The sequence below is a fragment of the Cervus canadensis genome, chromosome 24 (genome assembly GCF_019320065.1).
Source record: "Cervus canadensis isolate Bull #8, Minnesota chromosome 24, ASM1932006v1, whole genome shotgun sequence".
Lineage (NCBI taxonomy): Eukaryota > Metazoa > Chordata > Mammalia > Artiodactyla > Cervidae > Cervus > Cervus canadensis.
This window is the reverse complement of record NC_057409.1, coordinates 40080773-40099396: the sequence shown is the minus strand read 5'-3', so window position 1 is coordinate 40099396 and position 18624 is coordinate 40080773. Positions and strand designations below refer to the sequence as shown.

Genomic DNA, 18624 nt, shown 5'->3' with positions numbered 1-18624 from the left:
GCTTTCCTTCTGAATAAGACTTGCAGCTTTTGTGGAGTAATCCTCCCTTGCTCTCCACACCGGTCCAGCACTGGTCCCCGGGGGAGGCAAGCCGCTAGTTCCATGCTAGAGCAAGGACTGCTTTCATGACACATGGCAGGCAGCCTTGTGACCTGCTGACAAGCCTGTCTTAGCTCTGATGCGACACAGCAGCCTCTGCTCTGAGAAGGACGTTACTGAGCAGACAGGACGTTACTTAGGACAGAAAAGGGAGAAAGACCCCTTAGAAACTTCCAGAGCATTCCACAGAATGAGCTCTAACAGCCCAACCCTAAGGCCATCTGTCGCTCTCTTCTCTTCCTCTCCAATAATCCTTCTCATCTAGCAAAGCTTCCAGAAAGTTCTTACAGCCAGCATTCCGTTGACTGTAGTCCTCGTTTTGAGTCCTAATCGTATGCTCTCTCCTATTGCTCTCCACTTGTTTATCATACACATATACAGCACTATGTACTTCTTTAGAATGCTTAATCATGCTGAGCACATATTAAGTAGCTAATAAATGCTTACTGAATCAAATTTTACCAGGGCGAACTGGCTCAATTTTGATCACAGGGAGATTGCTGTTAAGAAACACAGTGGCCTGCAAAACAATGACACCTCGCAATTTCCAGATGGGTTTGGTGTTGTGGAAGCGAAGGTGGCTCAAAATGTTGGCCATCCTCCTTGTCAGACGAAAGGTCAGGACTTGGTCCATAAGCCTAATTGCTTGGGCAGACTCCACATGCCCTCTGACCCCTTGGTGACCCAAGGACTAAATACACAATGGAGTGAGGGACTGAGGGGAGGAGAAAGAGCTCTGAGCTGAGACTTTGGCAACTAGGGCCTCGTAAGCGAATTGGATTGAACTGGGCTGGATCAGAGTGGAGTGGATTGGATTTAGCCATTGTTCCTGTAAAACAGCATCCACTTTCACTATCCAAGGCAGGTCGTGGTTAAGTAAAAAGGGGTCATAGTTCTAGATGTTCAATGATTCCTTTAAGATAAACAGTCATCCTGTCTGTTCAGATTTGCAAAAAAAAAAAAGAAAGAAAAAAAAAGGAAATAAAACTCAAGCTACAATTTCAGAGGTGTCCATTGCAGTTCGAATATGTCGTGTTTAACTGTCTAGTGGATGCAGACAGATACTGACCACCAATACCTGTGAGTGAATCACAGATGCGGGTTGGGAGTCAAGGACTGCAGTGGTGTCCTGTGAAGTAAAGCCCAGATGCTACCTTGCGTGAGGAGTCAAGACACCCATCCTTCTTCGCCTTTCCTCTCCAGGTGGACCTACGCTTTCTAACTGTGCTCACAGCCATTGCAACACAGGGAGCAATTTCCAGGGAAACTCAGAATGGCTATTATGTCAAATCCTACAAGCTGGAAGTGAGCACCAATGGTGAGGACTGGATGGTGTACCGGCACGGCAAGAATCACAAGGTAAGCCCGTGGCCCCACCACAGGGGCACGCAGGGCCGGAGCAGGAGAGGTGGGTCAAGAGTGGGTACCCCACACGGACAAGGCGGCCTTGCTCCCCAAGGCTCCAGTAACTGATGGAGGCCCCGGAGACACTGACCCTGAAAATACTCTTTCTTATGCTAAAGTGATTGGAAGACACCGTTTTCTCCGACAGCCTGGCTGCTGTCGCATCTTACAGCAGAGAGAGAGCGAGCTCGCTCTCCGACTACAAATGAAGGAGAGAATGTGTTCCTGGCCCGTGTCTCCCTGCGCAGGATTCATTGAGCGTTGATGGCCTGAGTCCCTTCCACATGCTGCGTTAACAGTCACAAAACCCCATGAAACTGCAGTTCGGGGGAGTTACCGAGGTCTGGAAATAAAAGGGCACAGACCCTAAGAGGGAATCACAATGTCCCAAAGGAAAAAGAGAACAATAAATAATGAGGAGAAATTCGGTTTGTCGGGGATGAGATCTGAACTGGCAGTCATGCTTGGCAGTAAGGCGTTGAATCTGCAAGGCTGGTGCCTTCAGCATCCCGGGCTCCCACAGGCGTGTCCTCGTGGGTGATGTGAGGCTTTTGTTGCATATATGGATGAATGTCTGGTCTCAGCTTTCTTACAACACGTGGCATTCTGGCAGTGAACAGGTCTGCAGCTGGCGCTGGCGATGTGCATACTGGTTATAAGGTAGACTCAGTGCGTGCTTACTGGAAATGGCCAGTGGTCTCACCTGGGCAGGGAGGGAGCACTGTTGCTTGTGGGCTGACTCTTGGGTCTCAAAGGGGAACGCTCATCCTTCTCTGAATGGAACTGGGGAGTGAGGGAGAGTGTCTCTCTCTGTGTCAGATTGTGAGTTATCAAAAGGGTACACAGGTGGCCAAACCTTGAGAGGCCGAAGGTCTTTTCCGAACAAGGTGCCCTCAGCCTGTGTCACTGCCCCAAGGCAGCTTGCTCTTGCTGTTGTAACAGGAAACCTTGGGCCCAGAAAATCCCAAACTATAATGTTGGCACTGCTTCACTCGGGAAATGTGAGTTTTTAAAGGAGTGGATTTTTAAAAATTAAGATCGCCATAGTAACATGGCACCATTCATCTGAAATCATGGCTTCTAGATATTATCAGGTCTCTCTCTCTCTCTGTCTCGCTCTCTCTCTCTCTCTCTCTCACACACACACACACACACACTCCCCATTTCACAGATAAAGAAAGTGAGAGACTTAGCAATTGAAAGACTTCCGCATTTTGATGTGTTGAGCAGGTCTGGCTTCTCATTGCCTGCTTTTGTTTCAGGGAGAGTTACTAAATGTGACTTGGACACAGCAAGCCAGAGTCAGCATGGGGTGCTGGGAGCTCTGTGGACAAAGTCCTCATCCCAGCCTGTTCCTTCTCATGCCCTCTCTCTCCACCCTCCCTTTTCCATAAGAAACTGCTAGAACCCAGAAATTCAGCCAGGCAGGCAAGGCCCAGCAGCTGGCTTGGGGTGGGTACTGGGGAGGAGGAAGAGGTTCCCCTAACCACCTCCCTGTCCAGGCTCAATGACTAAGCAGCACTGGCCAGAGGGATACTGTAGCATAAGCCGATTTTAAAAGCACGCAGATGGACTGGGATGCTATTTAAAACACCATTTGTAGGAAATCTGCTTTTGGAAATACCTTAGCACTGCACATTTTGATAGAATGCTGTCCTCCCCGGCTTTATCCCTGGTATTGGTTCTGCAAGGAAGATATTCCTGAGAATTAAATGTAGCTTTCTGGACTCCTTTAGAACCATTCTTCTCCACTTTTTCATACCAGATACATTCTCATCTCTTTTTTTTTCTCTCTCTCTCTTCTCTTTGCCTCCTCTTCTCACCCATGACTAAATTTCTTTCCCTAGAAACCACGGGGTAATTTCCTTCTTGGTACCTAGAAGGGGCAGAAGAATGGAAAGGCTGCCAGTCAAGCACTGCCCCCTCGCTGTGCGCCCTTGTCCCCCCTCGGGTGTGGCGGGCCAGGGAGGAGACCGCCGGGTCCTCAAGTCCGTGGCTGATCTCCGCGGCTCCTTCATTATCGGATCTGCTCCCAGACGTCTGTATTTAATGTGCAGATTCCGCACCGTTCATGGTGTGTCAGCACAGCTCTCTGGCTGTTCGGGTTGAAATAGTTGAGTGAACCGTGCCAAATAGATTTGTCAAGTCTGCTGCAGTTTGATTTGATGCCATGAAGGGGAGGTGGGGTGAGGAGGGGACCGGGGGGCAGTGTGGGGAGAGGTTTCGTCAACCCAGGACACTACCAGTTTCCCTTTGTAGCCGCTGGAGGGTGGGCACCGTGCCAGGCACGCTGGTGCTAAGTGGACTCAGAAGCAGAATTGAGCCAGCAGGACCTGTGAGCAAAGCCCATCAGAGGTGGAGGCGGCAGCGGGCTCTGCTGTGTGGGGCAGTGGGGAGGGGCTGCGGATGGGACCCAGTGCACGGGGTGTGCAAGGAGGGGATGGGGATGTTTGGGGCAGAAATGTGGGGACTTGATTTCAATTCCCTGGTCTCTGTCAACACCAGTGCTGTATACCAAAGGCCAGGGAATTGGGGGAGTTGGAGGAAAACAAGATTAATGAGCACTCAGGGTGGTGGCATGGCTGGGCTAGTCCCTTGCGAAACACTGTCTACAGTTTGAACCCAGACTGGGCTGAGGCAAGGGCCTGCGCCTAGCGGGGGAAGACTTCCTTGAGGCTAGGAAGTGAGGGGGGACTGACTGAAGAGCTCTCTTCCAACCTCCCACGGCCTGGAAGCAGGCTCTTCTTAGGCCCTTTCCATTCAACAGGTAACAGTGAGGCTGTGGATGAGAAAGGCATTACCCTGTCGCTGGGGATATTGCAAGGATCCTCCAGGCAAAATGCAGCCCAGTTACACAGGCTACGTGTACAGCACATCCCCAAATCCTTATCCAACTCCACATGCCATAAAAAATGGAACCTATGATTTTCCTACAGGGGAAACCTTCTTATGCATATTTACTGTGTAACCACAAAGCAGAGAGCTCTTCCACCTGTTAGAGCCCATAGCCAGCCCATGTGCTCCCTCAGATTATACAAATTGCTTCACATATATTTCTTCAGAAACCACAAGCATAAAACTACTGCCTTTGGTTTCACCAGCTGTATTAATAACACCCCAAACACAGACATAGCATTGTAAGTACAATAGCGGAAAGTTGGTATGTATGTCTATAATTATAGGCACAATTATGTACACAGACCAAGGGAGGGGCGTGGAGAAAGATGGAAGGAGCTGGAAGGCACGAGGCCTTGGCTGGGATCCTGCTCACCTCTGAGATGCTGGTTCTGCGAGTCTGCACTGGAGGCAGTGAGACAGAGGCTGCTGTCCGGCCAGGAGGACGTAGGCCATGCCCTTACAGGTCTAAGCAAAAGCCTTCAATTCCAATTGTCCCTTATTGGGTACATGTGAGCATCTTTCTTGCTGATATCACTCTGGTTACCTTGTTCTTAGTCACAGTGTTGCTGGGCTGTTGTGATGTGTTTGGAAGAAGTTTGGACTGAAAGAAAAAGTCTGTGGGGTGCTACCTGTATCCTGAAGGCCAGATTGAGGATGGGAGGGTGAGGACAGGGATTGGGTAAGGCTTGGGTCCAAGAGTTTTCAAAATTACCCGTAATGAGTGGCAGAAATGCACTAAGCTCAATCTTATTAATGTAATGATGACTTCCAAGGGGCTCGGAGAACCCTCAGGCACCGGCTTATTTGCTTCAGAATTTAACAGTGTTTCAGACTGTGGAACTGATGCTCTCAGGCAAAGTAATTTGCTCCAGGGACTTGGGGAACTATGGAGTCCTTGTGGAAGGCACCAGTCACCACGCTTTGAGTTCAGACCAGTCGTCTCATAATCTGATGGCTCACCATCTTGCATTCAGAGGGAAATTGGCTTCCTCAGTGTTCCATCCAGGGTTCAAGAGAGGCGCACATTCATGGAGCTATGAAGACAAGTTGCGCTTTGAGGGCACTGGGCTCATCATTTTGGATTTTGGGCCCCATCATAGAATCCTGAGCTATAACGTTGAATGAAGTCACTTTGGCCACATCCCTTCAGAACAAATAACCACTCCTCCATCACTTCAAAAATCCTCAGTTCTATATTTATTTTCCAAATTAAGACAAATCATTGTGAGAGCCATCTGAGAAATTTAAAACCCTTTCTGAAGCTTTCAGAAACTTAAGAGGAAAGACAAACCCCCCAAATTAATTGGCTAAAAGTTAGAACCATGTGGTGTCTCTCTTCAGACCTTCTCAGATGATGCACTACGTGACCTCGGAGATTTCTCTTTGCAGCTCCGTGCCTCAGTGTTTCTGCTGGCCCAAATGGAACGGTGCCTTTTTTGCTGAAGGCAGAGCACCTTGGGATCCATAGATGGAAGGCTCTCTGCAGATATAATTAATGTATTAGACCCACAGAGCTCTTCTTGAGCAGAAGCAAGTTATCAATTTAAAAAGTAACAAGGCCCCATGGGATATTTATCTGCCTCTCTTAAAACCATAGGTCTGGAAGGGACCTGATAAGTCACCCAGACCTCCCCGTGCATCTGATGGGGCCTGTACGTGAGCTGCCGCAGATAAACCGTACCCCTCAGGCTTCAGTTAGGAATGCAATTCTTCCTTCTATGAAAATTTGGGTTTTTTAAAAAATATATGTATACCTTTTATTGAAGCCTCCTGGCAGATGACTGGCTTTCCCTTTCCCTTTCATTGTAGTAATTTTACTTATTGTGTATAATATTGAGACAAGGACTCAAACCATCAGCTAGTAATGGACATCAAACTTTAGAAGTCATGGATATGATTATATTGTCCAGGGTCATGTATGTTCAGAAGAGGGCTGATGTCCTCTCCAAATTCAAGTCCCCCAGTGTATCTGGCCCCCTCAATTATAACCAAGAAGAATCGAGGGCCCTTGGTAATTAAGTTTGTCCCTTTATCCATTTGCCATGGGATGAGCTCAGACCTTTAGCCTCTCCGCTTAGGAAGCTCCAGGGAAAATTTCATTATACATAAGCTTGGAACCTTTCTCCATCAAGCCCCCATGGCTGGCTTCACCCAACTCCCATGGGTGCTGACTTGTCTCCGGGACTGGAGGCCAGCCTCCCTGGCACTTATAGCCTTGATGCTAAATTCCTCGTGCTTTCCAGACCCACGGCCAGTGGGATGGAGCAGACAGCAGGAAATGTGAAATGGTGCCGTGATTTTGCTTGGGCAAAAGCCCGAGCGTCCCCAGATGAGCAGTGGGGTGAACACTTCGCCGGGTAGATTGTCGGGTTCTTTGCCATCACCGGTTCCCTACTCTGTGGTTTCCTGAGATTTCTTCTAGAAAAGGAGTGCAGTTGTCAGGTATATTTAGCAACCTCAGTCCCTGTACCCTTTTTGCTCTCTTTTCCCCACCTGGAGATGAAAAGGTGCCTCCTTAAATAATGTGGCAGTGTCCTTTCAGGAGGCATTCCGTTGGAGGCCCTTCCCACCCAGGTAGAATGTCTGTTTCTGCCCCACCTTCATGGGAGTACCCCCTCATGGCTCTGATAGTCCACTCTCCTGCCTCCCATCTCGCCTCCAGCCCCCGATCCCTGAGCTGTCCCCTGCGCCTCTCCTCCTTCATGCTCTCCTGTCTCAAATCCTGAAACCCTAATCCTGTTAGTGTGCTGTGTTCCAGGGCTCGGCATCTTGATGGGGGTAACATGATCCAGCAGTAAATCTAATGGGCCCCCCAAGGCACACACAGATGGGGATGTGCACATACTACCCACCTCCACCCCTCACCCCCAGAAAAAAAATTGGCTTTCCTTGCCCTACACCCCACAACAAGCTCCTGCCCTTCTGTCTCCTCCTTCACCTCAGCAACACTGCCTGATGATAAAAACAGCCCTAAAGTAAAGAGGAGGAGATAGGAGGGCATCGTGGTGGTAAATGAGCATTTGGTGGTTGGGGAATTTCTTTGCCCTACCCCCATCCCTTCCCACCCTTAAATTCTCTTTCTCGGTGTCTCTCATAGATATATATTTATACAGGAGAGAGACATCCCTTCTGATTCTGTATCTGGCTAAGTTCCCACATTCACTAGAATGAAAGTAGCTTAAAAAAAAAAAAATTTATAGTCTTTAAGGAAGAGTTTTAAGAGAGAAATGTCAGGACCAAGATTTACAAACAGGAAAAAAAAGTCCATTACCTTAACATCATTTTCCCCAAGTGCAGCAGGCTCCCACCCCCACCCCTACCCTTGCCTGTTTGGTGCAACAAATTAATTAAGCAGGATGGTATTCATTGATTACCCATTTATTTCTCCGTGCAGCCCCGATGGCTGACTTTAGAGAAAATGCAAGGGAGAGTGGGTGGGAGAGGGAGGACCAGCCCTTGGTCCTGAGTGAGGATGGGTCAGTATGGTGGTTCCTGAGAAGAATGTTTAAAAGGTGCTCCTGTTTTCCCCCATCTCTGCCCTCCATTCCTGCCACCTCTCTTCTCTGCTGGCTTTGCTCTGCTCCTTGAGAGTCTTTGCCAAGTAGATTGCAAAGGAGAACTTTGGATGCAATGAAACATTTATTAGTGAAGAGAAATATTTATTTTTCGAAAAAGCAAGGAAGGAGAAAAAGATCTCCTGCATGGTTTCTGCCTCAGGGCTCCAGCACTGTGTTGTCTTTGAACAATTTTCTGCTCGTTGTGCAGTTCCTGGAGCCAGTTGTGTTCACTCTGCAGCAAAATAGAAGTTAATTGTAGGTCACACTGTAGGTAATGAAGGGATGGGCATGCGCAGACTGCACAAATGAAGCCCAGTCAGGTGGGAGGCAGCGCACAGAATGAGGGTCTGCGTCTGTGGACCCAAGGCCTGCCTGACGGAGGCAGGGGAGGCTGCCAGGAGCACCGGGGCCCTGTGCTTCGGCTCTCCGCCAAGAGGCTCAAAGACTGTTGGGTGTCTGCACTGGCCTGGGCACCCGGACGTTGATGGCAGAGATGCCCAGCGTATGGGACAGAGATTCAGGGCTGGCAGAGAATCCACCCTCAGAGAGGACTCCCAGGTAGGCAATGAAACAGTGACTGTTCTCAGTGGTGCCTGAAATCACTGCATGTTCTTCAAAGAGATCTTTGGGAGGGGTCAGCAGGAAGTGGTGGCTATGACTAGAAATGGGGTGAAAGACAAAGAGCAGATGACCTCAGAAACCAAACGTGATGCTTTCTGGCTAGATGTTTCTTATTAGAGTATAAACATACATATATATATATATATATATATATACACACACACACACACATATATACTTCTCTTTTTTGTTTTTTACATAGTCCATGCCTTATGAGCTCACAGACATGGTCAAAACAAACATGTTGTTTTCTTTTCCTGGGTGGGGGAAGAGTGATTTGTAGATAATAACCAAACTGGGATATTGGATGGCAGCCAATTTAATTGGCAGATGCCCCCCTCTCCCAGAGGTGCAAATCAAAAAATCCATGAAGTGCTGCCGGTTTCAGATTCTGTCTTACTGAAAATAAACCAAAGGTCTCCAGAATCAATTGGCAAGTGTTGGATTATGTTCGGAATTCAGCAAGGCACCAAATGGATTATCTAAACCACTTCGTGCCCTGAATTGTTTTTCAAACTTGGTTTACAGAAGTGCACTTGAAGAAATCTTTATATTCAACGTAGCTTTATATATATATGTATGTATGTATATATACACACACACACATATATATACACACACACACGCATTAGTAATTACAACATAATCAATGATATCCCACCTCTTTAGAAAGCTAGGATCACCTTGAACACACTTCTGGTTTTCCTTTGGGTGGGAAAGCAACCATATTCACTTTTTTTTTTAGTTAACAAAAACACATACCATCTGTGACATCCAGCTTTTAAAGCAGATGTTAAAATGTGATCATCACATTTTATATACATCTATCTGGGTGTGCCATACGCTGACAAGTCACTGAGTTTTCTCAGCAATGTGGACTCCTCACTGTGAAGTGATGGCCTGAAAATTCTTGTCCTCAAGGAGGGACTTGAGAGTTAATGGCTTTGAAGGCTTGAACTTTCCCAGTTAAACAGAGACCTATTTGTTACTTGTGCTGTAGCTTCCCGTCTAACATCTGTCCTGGCTATGCTGCTGGCACTAGGGCCAGCGGGGAGGGCTGGCTGGTAAAGTTCAGTGTCTATTTGCAAGCCTGCTATCTACTTTATTTTCCTGAAGGAGAAATCAAGGTATCTAAGGTTTATTGATTTGCCTATAGTGATTCAGTGAGTCGGCGGGGAATAGGGAGTGAAACCAATTTCCTGGCATCATTTCCCAAGCACGCCAACTCCTTACCTTGCAGTGCCTCGACTGGAAGCCAAGAATCCATCTCAGAGAATTTGATCAGAAAACATATGAAGGGTGATTCTGAAACCACAGAAGCATTGAGAAAGTCATAAAGATGTATAATATATGATAGCATTTACCAGCTATAAATAGGGCCGTGCAGGGAGAAAAATAGAGTCCTTATAAATCCATTGGGTCTGGAGAAATAGAAACTGCTTAATGTTTCATTAAAAATGGATTTTCATAAATTGCACTTTGATATCTTTGGGCACAAGACAATATGTGAGGACTAAGGTGTTGTTATTTATTATTCTTCATTTATTAATAATTTGAACTGTTATTGAACCAAAACATCAACAAGGTATATTCTCCCTCTGAGTGGAGCAGTCACTAGGTATTCTGAGTCTGAGCACTATTTGAAGGGTATGAAAATCCACAGCATTTGTCCACAAAAGCACTTAGGCTACAAGGGACAGTGGTAACTAAAATGCCCTGTTAGAAAATGGACACTCCTAGGGCAGTTCTAAATGAGAAACTCTTGTGAAGCAAGCCGTAGAATCTGGGGGCCAGAAGGGACTGTACAGATCAATTCATACAATCTCCTCATTTAACAGAGAAGGAAATGGAGGCCTGGGGGAGGTAGAGATATTTGCCCACAGTTAGGGCTTCCCTGGTGGCTCAGACGGTAAAGAATCTGCCTGCAATGCGGGTGACCTGGGTTTGACCCGGGGTTGGAAAGATCCCCTGGAGGAAGGCATGGCAACCCACTCCAGTGTTCTTGCCTGGAGAATCCCCGTGGACAGAGGAGCCTGGCCGGCTACAGTCCTTAGGGTCGCAAAGAGCTGGACACGACTGAGTGAGGAAGCACAGCAGGAACTAATTAACAACAGAGTCTGGCTCCTGGTTCAGTAGTGTTTGAACTTTTTTCTGCTGCGCCCACCTCAGAGTAAGAGGTATATAAAAAAGTTTATTAAAATAAGATGGTATTGGGGACTTCCCTGGAGGTCCGAGGAGGAGGAAATGGCAACCCACTTCAGTATTCTTGCCTGGGTCTCCCCCAGGGACAGAGGAGCCTGGGGAGCTACAGTCTGTGGGGTCACAGAGTCAGACCCCACTGAGCGACTGAGCACAACCACACATTGGCGATCCAGGGGTTAAGACTTCTCCTTCCAGTGCAGGGCTGCATGTTCGATCCCCGGCTGGGGAGCTCGGATCCCACCTGCCTCATGGCCAAAATACCAAAACATAAAACAGAAGCAGTATTGTAACACATTCAATAAAGACTTTAAAAATGGTCCACATTCCAAAAAGAGATGGTATTCCGTCAGCCAAGGGTCCCAAGAACAGAGGGTAGTTAAAAGCACAGGCTCATGGGCAAACAAGACACTGAGGAGGAACTGGGCTCAGAAACAGGATTGACTACTTGAGGTCACTTTGAAAGAGCCTTCGTTTGGTTCAGGGGTGGGAGAAGAGTGAGCAATAGCAGAAGGAAGGTCAATTAGAGAATCAGCGAGGTGTCCTCAGGTAGATACACCATGTGCCTGCCTCCCTCACTGACTGATGCCACTGTGGGCCGAGATCCAGGAGGCTGACCCCAGCCTGTGGTCACACACATCCATGGGAAGAGCAGCCCCCTCCTCAGACACGTACCCACACGCGTGTGTTCCCCATGCCCACACACAGCCAGCCTCCCCAAGACAGTCCAAAGACACAGTCATTTCCTTACTGAGGAAGGAAAGAAATGGTTTCCTGGTCTTGTCTGCCCAGGCTGAGAAGTGAAGGGGTCAGATAAGATAAAATTGGACATTAAAAACACATAAGACGTGCTGTGTTTCTAAACGGTGCCAGCATGGTGTGCACGCTGCGGATTAGCAGCCGTGTTGAGGTTCAAATCCACTCAACACTCCAATTGTATATTCACGTGGCAAATCAAACCCCCCACCAAGCCCTCCGCCTTGGAACTCCTTAGCATCTCCTGATGGAGGCTACACACAGCCACCACCATCCTCAAAGAGCAGGTCAGTAGTGGGGCCCCCCCACTGCTCACAGCACCCGTCCGAAATAAGCAGAGGGCTAGCCTTTGCTTCTGCCCTGCCAAAACAAAACAAAAAAACAAGCAAGGAGCCGCTGCCTCATGCTGAATTCTAGGAGAACTGATTCATCTCCTTCCTTTGGACTCGGTTCCTCCATCTCTTTCCCCAGAGCGGCAAGGAAGCGAAGGAGGGGGCATGGTGGGGCCTGGGCTGTCCGGCCTCCTGGCCCTCCTCCTGGCGGTTCCTTCCCCAAGATTAGATCACAGAGGTTCAGGCACCTCCTTCTTCCTGTCGGCCTTCTCCCAAGTGTCTGGCTCCAACTTCTTTCCTTCTGCTTTTGTGGCCCGTTTTCTTCGTCTTCTCGCTCTTCTTTGTCCTGAATCACCATGAGGGAAACAGCCAAACTGAAGCTGTGAGGGATGCGTGCGGCCGTCTGTCCTGCTTTGGTGCTCCCGGCAGTCAGCGAAGCGGCAGAGGAGGAAACTGGCGGCCTGGGGCCCAGAGAGGAGGCTCCCCACGGGAGGAGAGCGAACAGCCAGGCTGGAGGGGGAAGCTCCCCTGGAATAGGTGGGCTCAGGGCCAGGAACAAGGGGTTTCAGCACATACAGTGGTCCTCTGAATACTGTTTCGTCTTCTGTTTCCCTCCATTTCTCTTCAACAGGCCACATCCCCTCATTTGGTTGCAAAAGCTATGATGGCTCTTAGCCTTCACCGGCACCATCGGTGGGAGCTATTAATGGCTCTGACGTTTGACCTTTAGCAAGTGGGAAATACAGAAGGTTCAAGGTTGCCAAATGGCAGAGTTCCTAGTTACAGTTCCTAAGGAAGCCAGGACCACGTTGTTAATTAGCTCTAAGCCTTGGTGCTTCTATTCGCTGTTTCCCAGAGCCTTCTACGTTGGGATTAGAATCAGTGGGAACACACCACTCAATAACAGCTCTCCCTCCATCCCACCCAGCTTGGGGATCTCAAGGCTCCAAGACTCCTAACACCGACATAAACACTGCACATGTAAGCAAGACGAGAATCAAGAGAGACAACCACAAGCCTGCAGCCTAAAAACGTGGCAAGGACTTGGGATCCAGACAGACATCTCTGAGCCTCAGTTTTTCCATCAACAAAGTGGAAATAATAGCACTTACTTCCTGGGATGTTTTTTTAGGCCTGATTGTGTTTACACAGCATCTGGCTCAGTGACATTCCAACATACTAGTTTCCCCATTCCCCTTGTCCAAAGCTTGTCCGTGCCCAGACATCTCATGTGTTATAGGTGTCATGAGCTGAAGGAGCTGGTCCCCCTACCCAAGAGGAATGGCTAGTTGTTGCAGAGTTGGCTGTGAATGGATTTACAGTCACTTGGTTGGTAGAGCTGTGACAGGTATGATCTAGGAGTGGTGGTTAGTGGTCTTTCCCTCCACTCTTATCAAGGGAAACCGGGAGAAACTCACGTCCACTTGTTCCAGCTCCTCTTTTTTTCTTTTTTGTAATGGAGAGCACAAAATAGCATAAGGTCCATGTGGCAGTTATTGATCTGGGCCATCTGGTAAGCTCGGACTTGCTCCTACCATTTTGGATCAGAAGCTACTCGGAACGGCCATTCTTACCATAAGAGATGCATCAGTCAGATGGGGATGGGGTGGATTTCATTACAGGGCGGAGACTGCAGTGAGAGGAAGCCAAAGCAGGACTCCAAGGGTTTGCCTGCAACAAAGACCAGAAAGAACCAAGAAAGTGTTGATTGACATAGGGGCACCGGGGTAGACAGTGCCCCCATTTTCTCACCCATCCATGGAGCAGGGAGACCTCTAAGTAACTAACAAAAACAATCGTGATGCACTTTCTGATGATAAAATGCCCTGCAGATCTTTCTATATGCTGAAACCTGAGCAAGCGGGGAAGTGAAGTTCAAGCTAGGGAGAGAGGTCCACAAGCCCTAAAAGATGACATTGTGGTTCCATTTTTATTCCCCTTCTCTCTTGGCTTCTGAAAGTGTTTTCCTTTTCACGGTGCCTTCCTCTGCTTGCTCTCAGGCCCAGAGGCAAAATTTTTTCTTGCCTCCAAAAGTATTTGTGAAGACCATGTATTGTTTTCAAGTTAGAGCAGTGTGAGAAATTACTGTTGTTTTTTTCTTCCCCCACGGCATTTCTAAAACAGCCCCAGACTATAAACCCACTGATTATTTTTAAGCTTAAGGGAAATAACATTGAACAGAGCTGACCCCACTCCGTCAAAGACTGCCTGGCTCAACTACACACAGGGATTTCAATAACATGGACTGGCGTGTGATGTTACAGGTCTTCCAAGCCAACAACGATGCCACAGAGGTGGTTCTGAACAAGCTGCACTCACCGCTGCTGACACGCTTCGTCAGGGTCCGCCCGCAGACCTGGCACACGGGCATCGCCCTCCGCCTGGAACTCTTCGGCTGCCGCGTCACAGGTAAAGTGGGGTCGCTGTGAGGCTGGAGAGCGAACTGAGTCCTGGGCTCTGCTTCCGCTCCCAGCCCTGTGCTAACAGCACAATTGCTGCACGTGGCCTTCACAGGAGGCTTGGTTTTATCTGTGTGGATCTTGAATGCACACGAAGTCTGGCCCCTGCCTTGCTGGGTACCATGTCTTCAGGCAACCTCCACTCTCTCAATGGCTGCATGAATACTTATAGAAGGCCCCCTGTGTGCCAGACGCCACGCTGGGAGCTGGAGATGAAAAAGAGACGGGAATGAGCAGATAGGGTCCCTGGCATGGCAGAGCGTTCGGGCTGGGGGGCAAGACAGATAATAAACAAATGTAAGTATGGGGATAACTTTGTGAAGGAAGAGGAAGAGGTGCTCTGAGAGTGACTGAAGGGACCTCTTGGAACATTGGTCAAAAGTTTGGGGACAGCCTTTCTAAGGATGTGACACTTAAGGTCTGGGCTGAGTAAAGGGTGGTCGGATGGTGACTGAGGGGAACAGCATTTCGGGTAGAGGGAACAGCAAGTGAGATGGATGCAAGGCAGAAAAGAGCTGTGATGATATATATGGAAGTAAAGACCTAACCCCACGAAGGGTTCCATCTAGATGGGCAAACAATCACCCAGCTTACGATTCAATGCTCAGCACAGATCCCCTATGCTCACCACCCCCGGGAGGGTTAGTGGGGACTGTCACCAACAAGGATGTGAGAGCCCTTGGCTAACAGCGTAAGATGCTCAGCCATGCCAGGCACTGTGCTTTTCATACAATAACTAATGGAATCAGTAACTGACTTTTATATAGTAACTAATGGAATCCTTGCAACAACCCCCAAGAAGTAAGTACTACTGCTAATCCTCCTTTAGGCCTAGGGAAACTGAAGCACAGAACACTTCAGTCATTTTCCCAAAGTCACACAGCTAGTAAGTGACAAAGCAAATGTGAATCCAGGCAGTCTGGTGCCCAGCCATGCTCTTAACCACAGTGCTATCCCACCTTGAAATGCAGAGAAGTCAGTGCTGACTTAAAGTGTTTGCCAGTCGGGTTCTTTGACAGCTCCCTACTGATGGGGGTGGTCCCAGTTAACAGGGTACCAGCCTGACCTCTTGTATCTTCCTCCTTCTCTGCAGATGCCCCTTGCTCCAACATGCTGGGGATGCTCTCGGGGCTCATCGCCGACTCCCAGATCTCTGCCTCCTCCACCCGTGAGTACCTCTGGAGCCCCAGTGCAGCCCGCCTGGTCAGCAGCCGCTCAGGCTGGTTCCCTCGGATCCCTCAGGCCCAGCCAGGCGAGGAGTGGCTCCAGGTGGACCTGGGAGCGCCCAAGACCGTGAAAGGCGTCATCATCCAGGGGGCCCGTGGAGGAGATAGCATCACTGCGGTGGAAGCCAGGGCATTTGTGCGCAAGTTCAAAGTCTCCTACAGCCTCAATGGCAAAGACTGGGAGCACATCCAAGACCCCCGGACCCAGCAGCCAAAGGTAGGATATTCCCAGAGGACTCCCTAACCTTGCCCCACAAAGGGAGGTTGATCTGGGGCAGGCTGGAGTGTCGATTTCCCGCCTAGATGGTCATCACCAACTCCTATGAGCCAGTCAAACAAATGTTAACTGAAGGATACTTCGTGCCAGACCCTCTGCTAAATGCTTTTTAATCCTTACAACAGGCTTCCCTAGTGGCTCAGACTGTAAAGAACTGGCCTGCCAGTGCAGGAGACATGGGTTCTAACCCTGGGTCGGGAATACCCTCTGGAGAAGGAAAATGGCAACCCACTCCAGTATTCTTTCCTGGAACATCCCATGTACAGAGGAGCCTGAGGGGTTACAGTCCATAGGATCACAAAGAGTCAGACACGACTGAGCAACTAAACAATGAAAATCTTTATAACATTTCTAGAAGATGGATCTTATGGTCCCTCCCATTTCAGAGATGACAAAACTGAGGCTTGATGTCGTGTCCAGGGTCACACAGTACCTGTGCTAGAGCCATGATTCAGAGCACGAACACCTAACCACTACTGCATACCACCTTGCTAGTAACTTGGACACTCTTAATACCCTCTTTCAGATAAAGTTTCCTTGGAACTGGCCAGATATTCAAAGGGGATGTGGTTCTTGGAGGCTCAACTATAGAAACTTAGGGAATGACTTCCAAAAACAACTGTGTGTTTCTGAGTGTTGCTGAATTTCGTATTTTGCTGGGCTTGACTGCTTAGATCTTTTCCGCCTCTCACAGGGAGACTGGAAAGAGGCAAATGAGACTAACTCCAGGCCAGAAGTGCAGGCCAGCGTCGCCCACTCTGTCCTGCCATTGCAGGGGTAAAGGTCAGCCCTGAACAGGGGGCACCAGGGGGCTCTAGGAAAGGGAGGGATGTCATGCCCCTGTCCCTCTCCACGTGAATCTCCCAGTCAGCCTGGGGCACCAGTCCTCAATGCTAAGTTAACTCTTCATTTTTTGCAGAAGATCAAGGCCTCTAGGAAGGAAGGGGTATCACGTGTCTCTGTTGGGGGGGGGGGGGCCTTTACTAAGCCAACGTTTCCATTCTTAATGCAGAGGCAAGCGCTGGGCTGGAGGTTTTGCAATGCTAATGTAAACTCCCAGCTCCTGATTCCAGTGGCTTGAAAGGGCTCAGGGCTTGATAACTGGAACCTTCAGTGGACGGAACACAAGAGTTGGACCACAGGCTCCCTCCCCCAGGGACAGCTGACCTTGAGTCTTCTTAACCATTCTGAGGGCCTGGGAAAGGAGATGATCTTAGGCAGGCTCAGAGCCTGCTCTCCCCATGGCAGTGCCCAGCTTTTGGAATTGTGGGCCTTCCGCCACATTCCTGGATGCAGATCAGGCACAGCCCCTGGCACACCTGTGCACCGCCTTTCCTGACTCACTGGCTCGCAGGCGTGCTCTGGGTTGGGTTCCCCACGTGACTCGAGCCAGGGCAAGCCCAGCGGTCATCAGCTTCATGTAGTGTGGCTTCAGGTGAGGTTTATTTTGACAGAATGTCTTCTACTAAACCAAGGTTGGGGGAACACAGTCTCAGACTGTCAACATGTGCCCAGCAGAAATAGTCATCAGCCTAGAGAAAGGATGGTCACTTTCCCTTCAGCCTCTCGGTGACCTGGAACTTTCTAAGTCAAAATTGTCAAGCTGGGAGTTTCTAAATCTAGACTCTTAAGCATCAGGGAAAGAACTTCTTTTTCTAATAAAAGGAGAACTTCAGAACAGGCAAGACAGTCTGCATGCCCTTTCCTCCTCCCCAGCCAAGTACAGCTTCAGACTCACTCAGAGCCAAATTCTGCATTTTCAGTTTCACTCCCAGAATAGAGAACAGAACCCAACCACTGCCACTTTCATCTGCTCCCTATTTGCCATGTTTCTGGGACCTCCCAAATGAATAAAAACCTTGGTCTGAGAACGGGGCTCCCTCAGACCAGAATGTGCAGCCACCATGGATTAACTCTGAAGCAGACTTCCAGCCGGACGTAACGGGTGGGGCGGGATGGGGGAGGAAGGAGCAGAAGGGAGTGGTGAAGAGGCGTCCACCCAGGAAGGGCTGAGCGGCCTTGTCTCCCCTGCAGCTGTTTGAAGGAAACATGCACTATGACACCCCTGACATCCGGAGGTTCGACCCTGTCCTGGCGCAGTACGTGCGGGTGTACCCGGAGAGGTGGTCGCCCGCAGGCATTGGGATGCGACTGGAGGTGCTGGGCTGTGATTGGACAGGTAAGGCCCCCTTTCCACTTCAGGTCTCGCTCACACGGTCTCCTGACCCCGGCTTCCTGGGACGGCCCGGGAGGAGGTCAGACTACGATGGGGACAGGCAGAGAGGCAGCCATCCCTGGTGACGCCCCATCAGTTCACAGCCCCACTCCCCACCGCCTGCCCTGCGCCCCACCTTATTCGACCTCAAACCACGGGCCCTGCCACCTCTGGACTTGGGACAGTTTCTCAAGGGATGTGCTCTGTCGATTTTAGAGGATCGTTTCAGTCCTCCACCCCAAGTCTCTCAAAAACAAATCGTAACCACACACCACCCACCCAAATTCAATTAGACCCTGACTCTTCAGGCCAGAGGGCTGTGGCTGTTGATTTAGGGAAGGGGGAAAAAAAAAACCTTGCTCATGATAATAAAGTAATCGGTTTATGTCTGAATCTGGCCTCCAGATGTCAGTGGCTAAGAGACTTCATTTTCATTTCGAAGCTACATCTGTAAAAGGCATTTATTTGCTCGGGAGGGACCCTGTTGCGGGGGAGCTGCTGGGAACCCGCCTTCTTCCCCTTGTGCGGCAGAAGCCTGGCTGGGTCCCGCCTCCACCCAGCAGCAGTGGCCCGGGAGCATC

General features: G+C 49.3%; 1 protein-coding gene and 1 long non-coding RNA gene across 5 annotated transcripts in view; one reads left to right on the top strand and one right to left on the bottom strand.

The window, feature by feature from the left end:
- The window catches only part of NRP2 (neuropilin 2), a 120095-nt gene that overhangs the window by 46755 nt on the left and 54716 nt on the right, over nt 1-18624 (top strand). For all 4 annotated transcript variants that reach the window (XM_043445653.1, XM_043445652.1, XM_043445655.1 and 1 more), the window contains exons 7-10: nt 1303-1458; nt 14131-14275; nt 15419-15768; nt 17863-18007. In XM_043445653.1, the coding sequence (XP_043301588.1) occupies nt 1303-1458; nt 14131-14275; nt 15419-15768; nt 17863-18007 (796 nt within the window). The remainder of the gene's footprint in view (nt 1-1302; nt 1459-14130; nt 14276-15418; nt 15769-17862; nt 18008-18624) is intronic.
- Nucleotides 8109-12249, bottom strand: LOC122426606. The gene is made up of 3 exons (XR_006265197.1): nt 12115-12249; nt 9813-9884; nt 8109-8190 (listed from the first exon to the last, which is right to left on the bottom strand). It is a non-coding gene; the product is annotated as an uncharacterized LOC122426606 (long non-coding RNA).